Raw genomic sequence first — 11,579 nt, 5'->3', positions numbered from 1 at the left:
TTTGAACACCAGACATTAAGTCAATATATTTTATTTTGCATAACAAACATCACCAGTCATGGAGTTCCTGTTACAATACATACTGTACTTCATTTTGTTGGCAACACCAAAGAAGTCACAGGTGCAAGTCAAGAGCATAACACGTAAAAGCAATTCTCACATTTAGCGAGGCAACGCACACAATGGCGAGAAAGAAAAAATAATAATTTGTTAAAAACGAAGCAAAGTCACATCTGACAAGCCAAATACTTTAATGCACAGCAGTCTTCTAATTTAGCGACTTTTTTTTTTTTTTTTTCTTAACGGTAGTGTGCAGCAACATTAGGTAGTCTATAAAATGCATACGACTGGATTTTCGGCTTTGGTATAGTTTCAGAAGCTTGTGTTGGACTAAAATGACTTGACGGCCTTCCAACGAACTGAATTTTGCAAGGTTGCGTTCTGCGCAATATTATTTTAAGGTCATACGCATGGTCAGCTGTCACGAGAAATGTAAACATACAAAACCAATACAAAGTACATTAAGACATCTTAACATGCTGTGGACATACTTATCTTTAAAACACTAATTTGCTAGATAAATGCTTTTATTTTGTAGAGGGGGGGTGCTGGGTCTTTTCATTCATTTCCAAGTGGGCCAAGTTTTAGGTCCAATCAATACACTCAAAGCCCTTGGTGAAATGGATTAGCTAAGGCAACATGTAGACCACTTCATTTAGAAAAAAAAAAAAAAAAGCTAAGCTAATGAAATGTTGATTGTTGTAAAAAATAGTGTTGTAAAGCCAAGACGGAAGAAAACGACTTTTGCGGCTGAGAGTCGGGCTAAAATGCGGGCGACAAAAATCTGTTGGACAGGACACAAGTGCATAACAATTGCTCATCACTTCACGACACGATTTTCCAAGCATGCAAAACCCAAGTCAATTCTGAAGAAATACATAATTTGTCCTCTGCCAAACCAGCAGTAACGCCAACCAATAAAATACAAGTCATTTTTTTTACTTCCCAATTCAATGGCATAAAAACAAGTAAAGTAGTCCCTTTCAAATGTACGGGAAAAAAAAAACGGGCGCTGATATTGAAATGCAGCTAATTAAGACACTTTGAAACAAAACCATGGTAGGTAGCGAGTGGTTCTTGCAGTCAGACATGCACGCATTGTATTTGTACAATGTTTTAAGACGTGTCATCTGTTCTGCGCCCTGGATGACTTTTTCTCATTGTACCATAGCTGGGATGCATCTAGAGAGGTAGATGGTATTTGCGCTATGGTCTGTTAGTGCATTTTGTCCTACCCTGATGTCTGCCAGCCAATCCAACTACACGAGGACAAAAGAAGCAAGCAAGCAAGCAGTTCTAACGGCGTAACAATGCGATCCTACATACGTCGCAGTGCTGAAAAAATAAAATAAAAGTGAGCGCGGGATCCGGCTAGCTATCTTGTTAAACGTCAACAGTGCAGAGAGGTTCACTTCCTGGTTGGGCAGATTCCATGATGGTCATCTTGGGTTTCTTCCTAGTTTCCTCCTATCATAAAAATACAAACATACAACTTTAAAACTTCATGGAAACAACGGGGACTGACATTGTGCAGCAACAGAAACACTTTAGTGCCATTAGCAGCCCATTTACATGGAGAATTTATGAAAAATAATATCAATGTGTAGTAGCATTCATTCACATAGAACAGGGTCAGCAACCTTTGCTGTCAAAAGAGCCATTTTAGGCCTAATAGCTAATTAGAGCTGTGCCAGAATAAAAATACACAGCATCCAATTAATTTTCTTCTCTTTTTTTTTCTTTCCTTTTTTTTAATTTTTAGTGACGTTTGACATTTTTGGCAATTTTATGGGGATTTTTTGGGGGGGCCTCTCTCTTTTTTGGACAATTTTATGGTTATTTTTGACCTGTTTTTATGGCTTTTTTGCTCTCAATTTTTTGACATCTTTTCTGCCTTTTTTTGCTATCAATTTTCTGACATTTTTAGCAATTTTATCGACATTTTATGATAATTTTCACAATGTCTTCTTTCGTTTTTGGACATTTTTATAGTTACTTTTTGAAGGTTTCATTTTCTCCCTTTCTCCCTTAAAATTTTTATTATTATTATTATTATTATTAATTTTCTGCCTTTTTTTTTTGTTTTGGAACATTTTATGGTTATTTTTGAATGGTTTTCTTTTCTGCTTTTTTTTTTTTTTTTTTTTTTAAATCAATTTTCTGCCTTTGTTTTTTTTGCAATTCCAGACATTTTATGGTAATTTTCTGCCTTATTTTGTTTTTGAACATTTTATGGTTACTTTTGAACGTTTTCTTTTCTTCTCGTCTTATTCAATTCTCTGACATTTTTGACAATTTGGACATTTTATGGTAATTTTATGTTTTCCCTCCTCCGTTTTATGGTCACTTTTTGGACTTTTTTTTTTTTTTTTTTTCCATTTTTAATTTTTTTCCCTACGTTTTGTCTTTTTTTGACAACTTAAGAATTTGAACGGACTTGTTGAATAGTTCATCATTTTTTACTTCATCATGAATTCATTTCAGGAATATTGTATCCGAAAAATAAAAATAAGTATGTAAAAAAAATATGAATTACTAAAGACAGACTGCAGACTCCGACACAGAACAAAGCAGGACAGAAGTCCGTTAAAATTTCAGGTTTTAGGATGGGTAGAAAAAGTTGTCGGGTGTGTTAATAACATATGAACTTTAGTCGCTGTCAATCTGAAGATGAGCTCGAATAATCAGACAAAATTCAAGACGACATCAACTACATCAATTGTGCCTTCCATCAATTACGTGACGAACGAGCTACTCGCCCTTTGAGCAGCCAGTTTCCTCATCTCCTCTTGCAGTTTGTTCAAGATGTGCAGGTTTGGTTTGTTCTTCTTCGCAAACTGCTGCAGCTCGATCACACTCTTGTCTGAGCTCTCCTGCAAAATCAAACAGGTCACTGAAGACGTTTACAAAGCAATCTCACCCAGTACGTTCACCTCATTAGCGGCCTACTTGACACACTGAAACGAACCTTCTTGACCATCTTGTTACTCTCTCGGCCGTACATTCGCAGCAGCGAGCCCCAGTTCTTCACGTGAGGATGAAGCATTTGCAAAATCTTCTGAGATGCTAACTGTTTGCCAACCCTTTTGTTCTTGCCTGGTTGCACAGAAGAAAAACAAAACAAAAAACGAATGAGTCGGGTGTCAATCCATCTTGCAATTTCAATTTCACATCCCAATGAAATTGACTTTGAAACGCTCGGCTTGGAATGCAAAGTACTTACACCAACCGCGCACTGTATGCTTCCCACAAGTCATCACATATTCGCTCTTCTGATTCTTCCCGGGTATCACCTCAAATTTTATGCTCGTGTCTCCCATGCCGTGATTTCTATAGGTAGGAACGGTGCAAAATTAGTTAATAAGTAATAATAAGAATAAGCAATACAGTATTCCCTCGTTTATCGCGGGTTCATCTTTCTCAGCTTCACAGATTTTTATTATAGTGTACTTTTTTTTTTTTTTTTTTTTTACAGCGTGCTTTTTGATTTTTTTTTTTATTTGGTATTTTTTTGCATGGCCATTATCTCTCGAAGCCAACATCCGACCGGGAACATACGAGCATCCATGGATTCGTCTCGATGAGCCCTTTACAATGACGTCTGTCTCGACATTGAATACCGGAGATAAAAAATATATATATATACTGTGATGTATAATATGTAAATTAAAAAATATTTATATACTTTTAATGGAAAAAAATGACTAAATGAAAAAAAAAAAAGCATTTATAAGTAAAAATCATACCAAGATGGGAAAAAAAGTAAGCAAAAAATATATATATATATATATAATTAACAGGTTTTTTTGTTTTTTTGTTTTTTTAATTTCCATTATTAGAAACGCAACACCCGTGATAAACGAGGGAACATTAAAAGCAACATTGCTGTGTGGGTATATTGATTTGATTGACTAATGTAAACCGTTTGATCCCATTGAACATTCTGCACCTTGCAGAAATATGGAAATATGTACAATATGGCACGAGAGGTGTCGCATTTGAATGGCTAACTAGTTATTTAAACAAATGGGTTCAATATGTATTCCACAGGGTTCGGTATTGGGACCTTAGTTATTTATAACTTATTTCAAATATATTAAAATGTGTCACGTTCACTGATGACACATTTATTTTACTCAAGTGATAACACATGTTGCTTTTTTGTTTCTATACTATTGCTGAAAGTGCTTGCATGGGTGCAATAATATTTCCCACCCACCTTTTAAGGCACTCGTGAAGAATCTGATAGGGTGAAAGAAGTCCCGCTTTGTTGGTCAGCTCGTATACTCTCGAGTCTTCGATACTGATATGGTTAAAATACTGCGGGGCAAAACGCTCGGCGTTAGTGCCGCTGTCGTTTCTGTTCCGTTTCGAGACGTTCACCTTTTTACAGTTGACGCTCGCTCACTTCCAAAATGTTCCCAAGGAACGACTGAACGTACCTCAAGTTCGTCTGCCTCAACAGGCTTTTCCTCAGAAGTCTGCTTCACAAAGTCAGGTATAAGGATTTCCAGTGTGGCTCTTGCTGCAGTATAGAAACAAAAATAATAATAATTCTCTAAAATAATACGTAAGCGCACTACAGTACTGTGACACCACTTTATATGGTGTCGCGTATGTGGACCAAAACTTCCAAAATTCAAAATAAATAAATGACTAAATAATGTCTAAAAGTGAAAATAAAAATGAATATAAAAAAAATATCATTCCAAAATTATATCTAAAAATAAATAAATAAATATAAACGGAAATAAATCAGTTTTTATTTTCACTTTTCATCATTTATTTATTTAGACATTTAATTATTTAGTCATTTATTTATTTTTAATTTTGGCAGTTTTGGGCCGTACAGCCAAGTGGAAATGTTATTCAAATGAGGGGGGCGGTCCTAAGCGTGTCTTGGGTTGGACTCCGCCGTTGCAAACTGGAGTCCAACCAAGACACGCTTAGGACCGCCCCCTCATTTGAATAACATTTCCACTTGGCTGGACAGCCAAAAAACTGCCAAAATTCAAAATAAATAAATAAACAAACAAATAAATAAATAAATAAGATACATAAATGACTAAATAATTAAATATCTAAATAAATAAATGATGAAAAGTGAAAATAAGATTTATTTCCGTTTATATTTATTTTTTTAGATATAATTTTTTAATTATATATTTTTTATATTGATTTTTATTTTCACTTTTAGTCATTTATTGACTGATTTAATCATTTATTTATTTCGAATTTTGGCAGTTTTGGTCCTCCATAGTTGCGATCTACATCAACCCACAAAAAGTGTCCCAGTGAACAAATTACCAGCTTTATTCTTGGCAAGTTTTTTACTACTTGCAGTCCCTGTGCCGTAGGTGACCCCGTCGATAATGACGGACGCGCCGAAGGGTTCACTTGGGTTCTCTGCAGGGAACAAAAACATGGCTCAATTTATGAAAACTTAAAAAGTGTCAGGTTTTTTGTTTTTTTTTTTAAATACACTTACCACATTCAAAGAAGCTGTAAACAGGCCGAACCTTCAGGACTCGCTGCATATATTCGTGCAAGATGCAAACTTCAGACTTCCCATTGGGATTGATGACAAATTCTGATCAATATAAAAAGAACGACTGAGAGTCAAAAGCAACATTGACAGTTAGGCTTTGCATTTTTTTTTCCTATTCCACTCAAACTGCTTCAACGAACTACAATCATTAAAAAAAATCATTCATTAGTACATATTAAATTGTAAATAAATATAGTTCAGCGTAGTTGTAAGACGCTATTATGTTGCCTAGCAACCAGGAGATGGGCGTGTGCAACGGTTGCTCCGTGAGCTGTTTCGTAGTTTTTTCTTCGGCTGTTACTTCCGGTCTTTCCTGTGCACTGCTACGGATATAGCGCCTCCATCGTGGCGCAACGCCGCAACTGCAGTTAAAACGCGTTGCTGCCGAGCTCAATCAACACTGCTGGAGCGCTGCGGCTGTGTTGAGCGCCATCGGTCGCTCAGGCTGGAGGCGGCGGAGCAAAGGAGGTGGAGGTGGCCGCCTCCACATTTTATACACAGGAAAAACCCTGCACGCGTATTTGTACGTTCGCCTTACAGGAGGACTTCCAATGTTCAAGCATCGAGTATCTTACCTTTCTTCGGTGCATCTTGGACCGACAGTGTAATGAGTTTCTGGTTAGCGGGCAGGATGGGCCTCTCGGATTCAGCTTGCTTCCTCTTCATGTCTCTGTTGAACTGCCTTCGCTCGGCCCACGTGCGGAACTTCTTCACCGTCACTTGCTCAAAGTCAAAGCACTTTTCCAGGTATAGGCGAAACTCTTCGAGTTCTGTCAAGTATTTCATAGCGTTAGTGTTGTTTTTTTTGTTTTTTTTTAAAGACCACGTTGAAAAAAAAAAAAGAGCTCTCAAACACCTTGGAAATGTGTACAACAGATTGTTTTGCATTTGATGTCTACATGGCTTAAATCAGTCGCCTCCAAGGCAGCGATAAAGCTACACTTCGGGAAGTAGCGCTCAGACAAAGAGAAAAGACGGGGAGAACACCCGGAGACATGCTATTTGCCAAGCTATCAAAATGCAGTCGCAAAACACTGACATGAAGTGCTTGTGTGATGCAGTACACTCGTCGTCACGTCGGTCTGCTTGGAAGCGCGTTACAGTGGAGACTATTAAGTAACTTTAAAACAGACAGCGACTTCTTAATAAGCAAATGGGGAGAAAATAATAGTTACACAAAGCTTATGGAGTTATGGAGGTCAACCGCATATGTCTGCTAGAAAGGGGGCCAAGGGTAGTGATGCTAAAAATATCAGTTATTTTAAAATAGAAGAACATTTATCAGCAGCAATGGTAGATAGAAATAGAAGTAGATTGCACAAAATAGAAACCTGAAATATTGTCAGCGCATTAACTATCCACTCCAATCTGACAGCAAAATTATGTTATTTGAGTGCTCATCAATTTGGACGTTGCGTATCTCATTAACCCAATTGAATAGACTTACATATTTCAATACGGTGGAGGGAAAAAAAAAAAAAAAAAAAAAGAGGCATTATTTACTTTCATTGTATTTTTGTGTGTGTTTGTTAAAATCATATTTCAAGATGGCGCATTTTTCTAAGACATTTAAGTATTGTTAATAAACGGTCTAAAATAACACAAAAGTCATGCTTTAAAAAATTAGTTTTTTTTTTTTCCCTACACTTCAATACTTTACCAATTATTATTTTGTACTTTAATGTTCTTGTTCTACCAAAATCTCCACAAATAAGACTTGCATGTCATTTTCTGGGTGAAACGCTGTCTTGTTTATATCTTATTACCTTTACCTACACAGAAAAGTGCGCGGTGCTCCCAATTTTGTTGTATACGTGATGAAGAATGACAAAAATATTTATTTCAACGGGAAAGATTTAAATAACGGGCTCAAGCCTTCTGTGCAGTAGCAGACGCGCTGTGACCTCATCTGACCCCGTCACGTTTCCCCACAATGTTTTGCCGCCATTTGCATTTCATTTTTGCGCAATTTAAAGCCTTAATTTTCGCAAAACCTGCGGTAAACCTTGGAAAACATCTCACCAATGGACTCGTCCTTGCAGACTTCCACTTTGGCCCTGACTTGTCCGAGGGCCCCTTGAGCAATGTCGCACGGCAGGGCGTCTTTACCGGGCCGACTTTCGCTGGCGACGCCCGCGGCTTCCAGGCCGCAGTCAACGGGACCGGGAGCAGCCACATGATCACGCGCCTCAGCCGTGCTGTCCGAGTTCTCCGCACGGTCGTCACCATTTGCCTCCTCGCTGGGCTTGGCCGGGAACTCTTCAGCTTGAGGCTCCGCTACGCCGTTCACTTCCTTCTCCTTCATCTTCTTATAGTGCAAGCAGGGGATGCTGCTGGTTGGAGGATCGTGTTTCTAGAGCACAGTGACAGACCAAAGGGTTGGAAAACAAATAGCGGAAGCAGCAATTTAAACACCTAAATCTTTGAGGTTGATTGAGATTAAGACAGCGGTACCTCTACTTACAAACGTCTCTTCATATGAAATTTTCGAGTTACGAAACGCCTCAACGGGAAAACATTGCCTCTTGTTACGGAAGAAATTTCAAGATTGTTTAAAAAAAATAAAAATAAAACGCAAACATCCTTGGTTCAGTTCTTTACAAAACACCAGGCAAAAAAAAAAAAAAAACTTCTGAGAGAGAACATGAACCAAAGAGAGCAAAAAAACGGAGAGGACAGCAGTTAAAAAGGTAAATGAGCATCATTTTTATTCTTTACTCTCTTCTTTGTTTTTTACATTCCGCCCAACTCTCATTTATTGTGCAACAATCTAATTGGAAAATCTATTTGTTACATGTTTTGATGCATTTTTATGCTTAATAAAACATTTACGTCTGAATGTTGGGAGGCTTGGAACGGATTAGGGCATTTACATGGAAAATGCGTCTTTGCTCCAAAATTTTCTACTTAAGAACTTTCTTCCGGAACCAATTCATTTCGTAATCAGAGGTACCACTGCATTATTAAAATGGATGGTCCTGACTAAGGTTCAAAGCCACAACCTTCAGGTCAAATTTGAATACTTCACCACCAATCACCTATTAAATCTATAACAGGAAGCGAGTGCTGTTGTGATGAAGCAGAAGCAAAATAGATAACAATTACCCTTATGCTGCCTGAACCAAGAAAGTAGGGCCTGGACCAAGTTACTACTCTGGTCTCTCTGTGCAGGTAGACTGGAATGCCCGAGTTGTGGAATGTCATGATCCACCCATCAGGAAGTGGCTCAGTGGGTGGACGTCCCCGACCTAATATGTAACACAAACATCACAAACAAAGTTAGCAGTGATTCTGGACCATTTAGCGCTGCAGGCAGCAGAATAAAACCCGTATGCATCGTCAACTTAAGCAGTCAATTAAATGTAAGACCGTGTAAAATGTTGCCACGTACTTTTCATGACAGTTTTAATTTTGGTCATCATGGGTTGAACACTTCTTTCGCCGTCTGATTGGCGATCACTCTCGCCGCTGTATTTGTCCTCGGCCGGACGCATCTTCTTCGGGACTGGCATGCCCTCCTCGAGCAGAGCGTCAACGTCATTGTCGAATTCCTCCTTCAAGAGTTATAAGATTGGTTGGCCAAGAGTTTCAGGATGAAGGGCATCAAAACAATCCAGTCAGAAATGCCACAACACATTATACTGGGGATTTTTTGGGGGGGGGGCAAAAACCCACAATTAAACAGTGATTACAAGAAGAGCTTCATTGAGGCTGATAAATTAATTCGTGACATTTACTGCCATCATTTGAGTGTTAGATAAAAACAAAAACTTTGGATGTCGAACTCATTTGCTCCAAATAACGTGTAAATACGTTTTTTTGTTGTTTTTTTAATGTTTTAAGTGTCCCAAAGACATATTTATACGGTTTTTTTTGTTTTTTTTTATATGCTAGAACATATAGAACGCTTTGATGCAGCCTTTCAACTGCAAAGAACGGTTGCAGAAATGGTAGTTATTACACAAACGGCCAGCAGGTGGCAGCAGAGCAAAGGAGATCAACCAGGGCCATTGAGAACAAAGGCTAAATTACTTACAATTTTAAATAGATTTGTGAAAACTGATTAAACTTATTTCTCTTCTAATGCTAATTGCTGCAAAACAGAAACAGATAGAAAAAAAAAAAATTTCCTGATGAAATAAGAGAATTTAATCTTGCGTGTCAGTGGGAAAACACACCTTGAAGTGGGAGTGCTTTTTGTGAAAATTGTAAGAAACAAGACATGTCGGCAGTGGTAGGAAAACAGACTTACCTCATACGTGTAGGCCATGGACTCGTCATCTGCCTGCTCCCGCTGAATTACGACCTCAGACTTAAAACCGCCATTTTCGTCGTCTTCGTTATCCAGGAAATTCTCACAGATGTCATCCAACTCATCCAGGACGGCATACTCTACTTTGTTCTCAAGCTCGACCTCCGCTTCCTCAAGCCTACCGTCGCCATGTGCTGTTGCCGAGCTACCTTCAGCTAGCTTGAGATCACTTGAGAAGTCCAACTCACCATTAATGTTTTCTAAACCATCATCACCAACCCTCTCTTGCTCCTCAACTGTAAACAAAACCTTCCTGTCTTTTCTACTGCTGCTTTCAGTGAAGCTAACGCGAACCTTAACATCCCGAAGCAGCTTGATATCTGGTAACAACGTGGTTACAGGGGGAGCGTGACGAGCTGTTCTGGGGCACGATGGGTTGGAATAACTGGCCTCATTGGAGAGCTGGCTGCAGAAAGCAACTGTGCCACCGCTGAGGGGCCCCTGTGGTTTTGCTTCCCCATGCCCAAGGGTGCATATGTATCCATCACCACCAGAGCTAACGTCCATTACCTCTGCGTCACTGGACGTTTGCAGGGGAGGTGGTGGAGGTGCTCTGCCTTCATCTTGGCCAAAATCATTAGGTGGCTCCAAAGGGAGAGGTGGTAGAACATCATCTATCTCCATTGTTTTTTTACTCAGAATTTAAACTTCTTAAAAACCTAACGAATTAGCTTAAAAACTAACCTGATGATTTGTGCTTATCTAAAAGTAGAACGCATGCAGAAGCACATTCCAGAACACGTATCAGAGATGGATATGCTAAGCTGACTACATTGTTCTTTTCATTAATGTAGACAGCTTTCAGAATCACTGTCTCAATTATTGGAAATCACAATGCATTCAGCCTAATGTGGAGATCAAGACAGTGATCACCATCCTCCTGCGATTCCTCTGGCAGCTAGGGAAAACATTAACAGCGAGAGCATAATCAGCAAACATATGGTCACGACCACCTTCTTATATATTACAAAACCTAGCTACGAAGGGTCATCATGAATCAATTACTAGAACACTTATCAAAGTCATTTGCATTGAGGAAAAACATGCACGTTATCCACATCGTTTACATAGGAGTAACAGGGCCCTACTAGCATTAGCACCAATGCTAAGTGGCGAACAAGCGACCATCGAGTAGTCCACATACTGTAATCATTTTAATACCTAAGCCTTTTGTGCTTACGTGGGCCTGCGTGAATACTCACCAATAAATATGATTTAACTATCTCATCAGACCCTAACTACCTATTTGAGCGTCTTATTCACCCAGGATCATTTGTAGTCCCGCCATCTTGAGGCGTACAACTGCAATCGAAAAGAGCCTGCTGCAGACTGGCGGCGACTGATCTGAATATATGACTGGATAGCCCATAGGCCAAGACTTTTGAAGTCGCGAGGCCGCCATGTTGCTCCTCCCAAGAAACGTTACCCAGCATAGATACTATATATATACAGGATCGAAATTTGAGAACATTTGAGACAGTATTTGTGATTTATGATGTTTTTAATTTGTTTAACATAAACAAGAGGACTTCAGACATTTTACAGCTTGCCTTAAATCCAATATATAAATTGTATGCTTAATGATTTTTACAGGATTAAACTTGTAAAGCTATACATACATATATATATATATATATATATATATATATATATATATAT

The 11,579-nt window shown here is 38.6% G+C and overlaps 1 protein-coding gene across 1 annotated transcript; it reads right to left on the bottom strand.

Moving 5' to 3' along the window:
• Positions 1-15: 15 nt before the first annotated feature.
• On the bottom strand, positions 16-11,251 carry dgcr8 (DGCR8 microprocessor complex subunit). Its single transcript, XM_077522521.1, has 14 exons — positions 11,123-11,251; positions 9,861-10,818; positions 9,000-9,162; positions 8,714-8,856; positions 7,631-7,961; positions 6,184-6,378; positions 5,549-5,650; positions 5,368-5,466; positions 4,503-4,585; positions 4,280-4,380; positions 3,284-3,390; positions 3,029-3,156; positions 2,820-2,933; positions 16-1,527 (listed from the first exon to the last, which is right to left on the bottom strand). Exons 2-14 carry the CDS (start codon positions 10,542-10,544, stop codon positions 1,444-1,446), a joined length of 2,334 nt encoding a protein of 777 aa, XP_077378647.1. The 5' UTR covers positions 10,545-10,818; positions 11,123-11,251; the 3' UTR covers positions 16-1,443.
• Positions 11,252-11,579: the final 328 nt, after the last annotated feature.

Source organism: Festucalex cinctus, chromosome 5 (assembly GCF_051991245.1).
Source record: "Festucalex cinctus isolate MCC-2025b chromosome 5, RoL_Fcin_1.0, whole genome shotgun sequence".
NCBI classification, from domain to species: domain Eukaryota; kingdom Metazoa; phylum Chordata; class Actinopteri; order Syngnathiformes; family Syngnathidae; genus Festucalex; species Festucalex cinctus.
The sequence above is the reverse complement of the archived record's forward strand: the minus strand, read 5'-3'. Positions and strand labels throughout refer to the sequence as shown.

Excerpts from the sequence above, each read along its gene's own strand:
- dgcr8 (XM_077522521.1), bottom strand. The coding sequence starts at position 10,544 with ATGGAGATAGATGATGTTCTACCACCTCTCCCTTTGGAGCCACCTAAT. Across the intron at positions 9,163-9,860 it reads CCATGGCCTACACGTATGAG|GAGGAATTCGACAATGACGT; the intron begins GTAAGTCTGTTT and ends TAACTCTTGAAG. Across the intron at positions 5,651-6,183 it reads CCAAGATGCACCGAAGAAAG|AATTTGTCATCAATCCCAAT; the intron begins GTAAGATACTCG and ends TATATTGATCAG.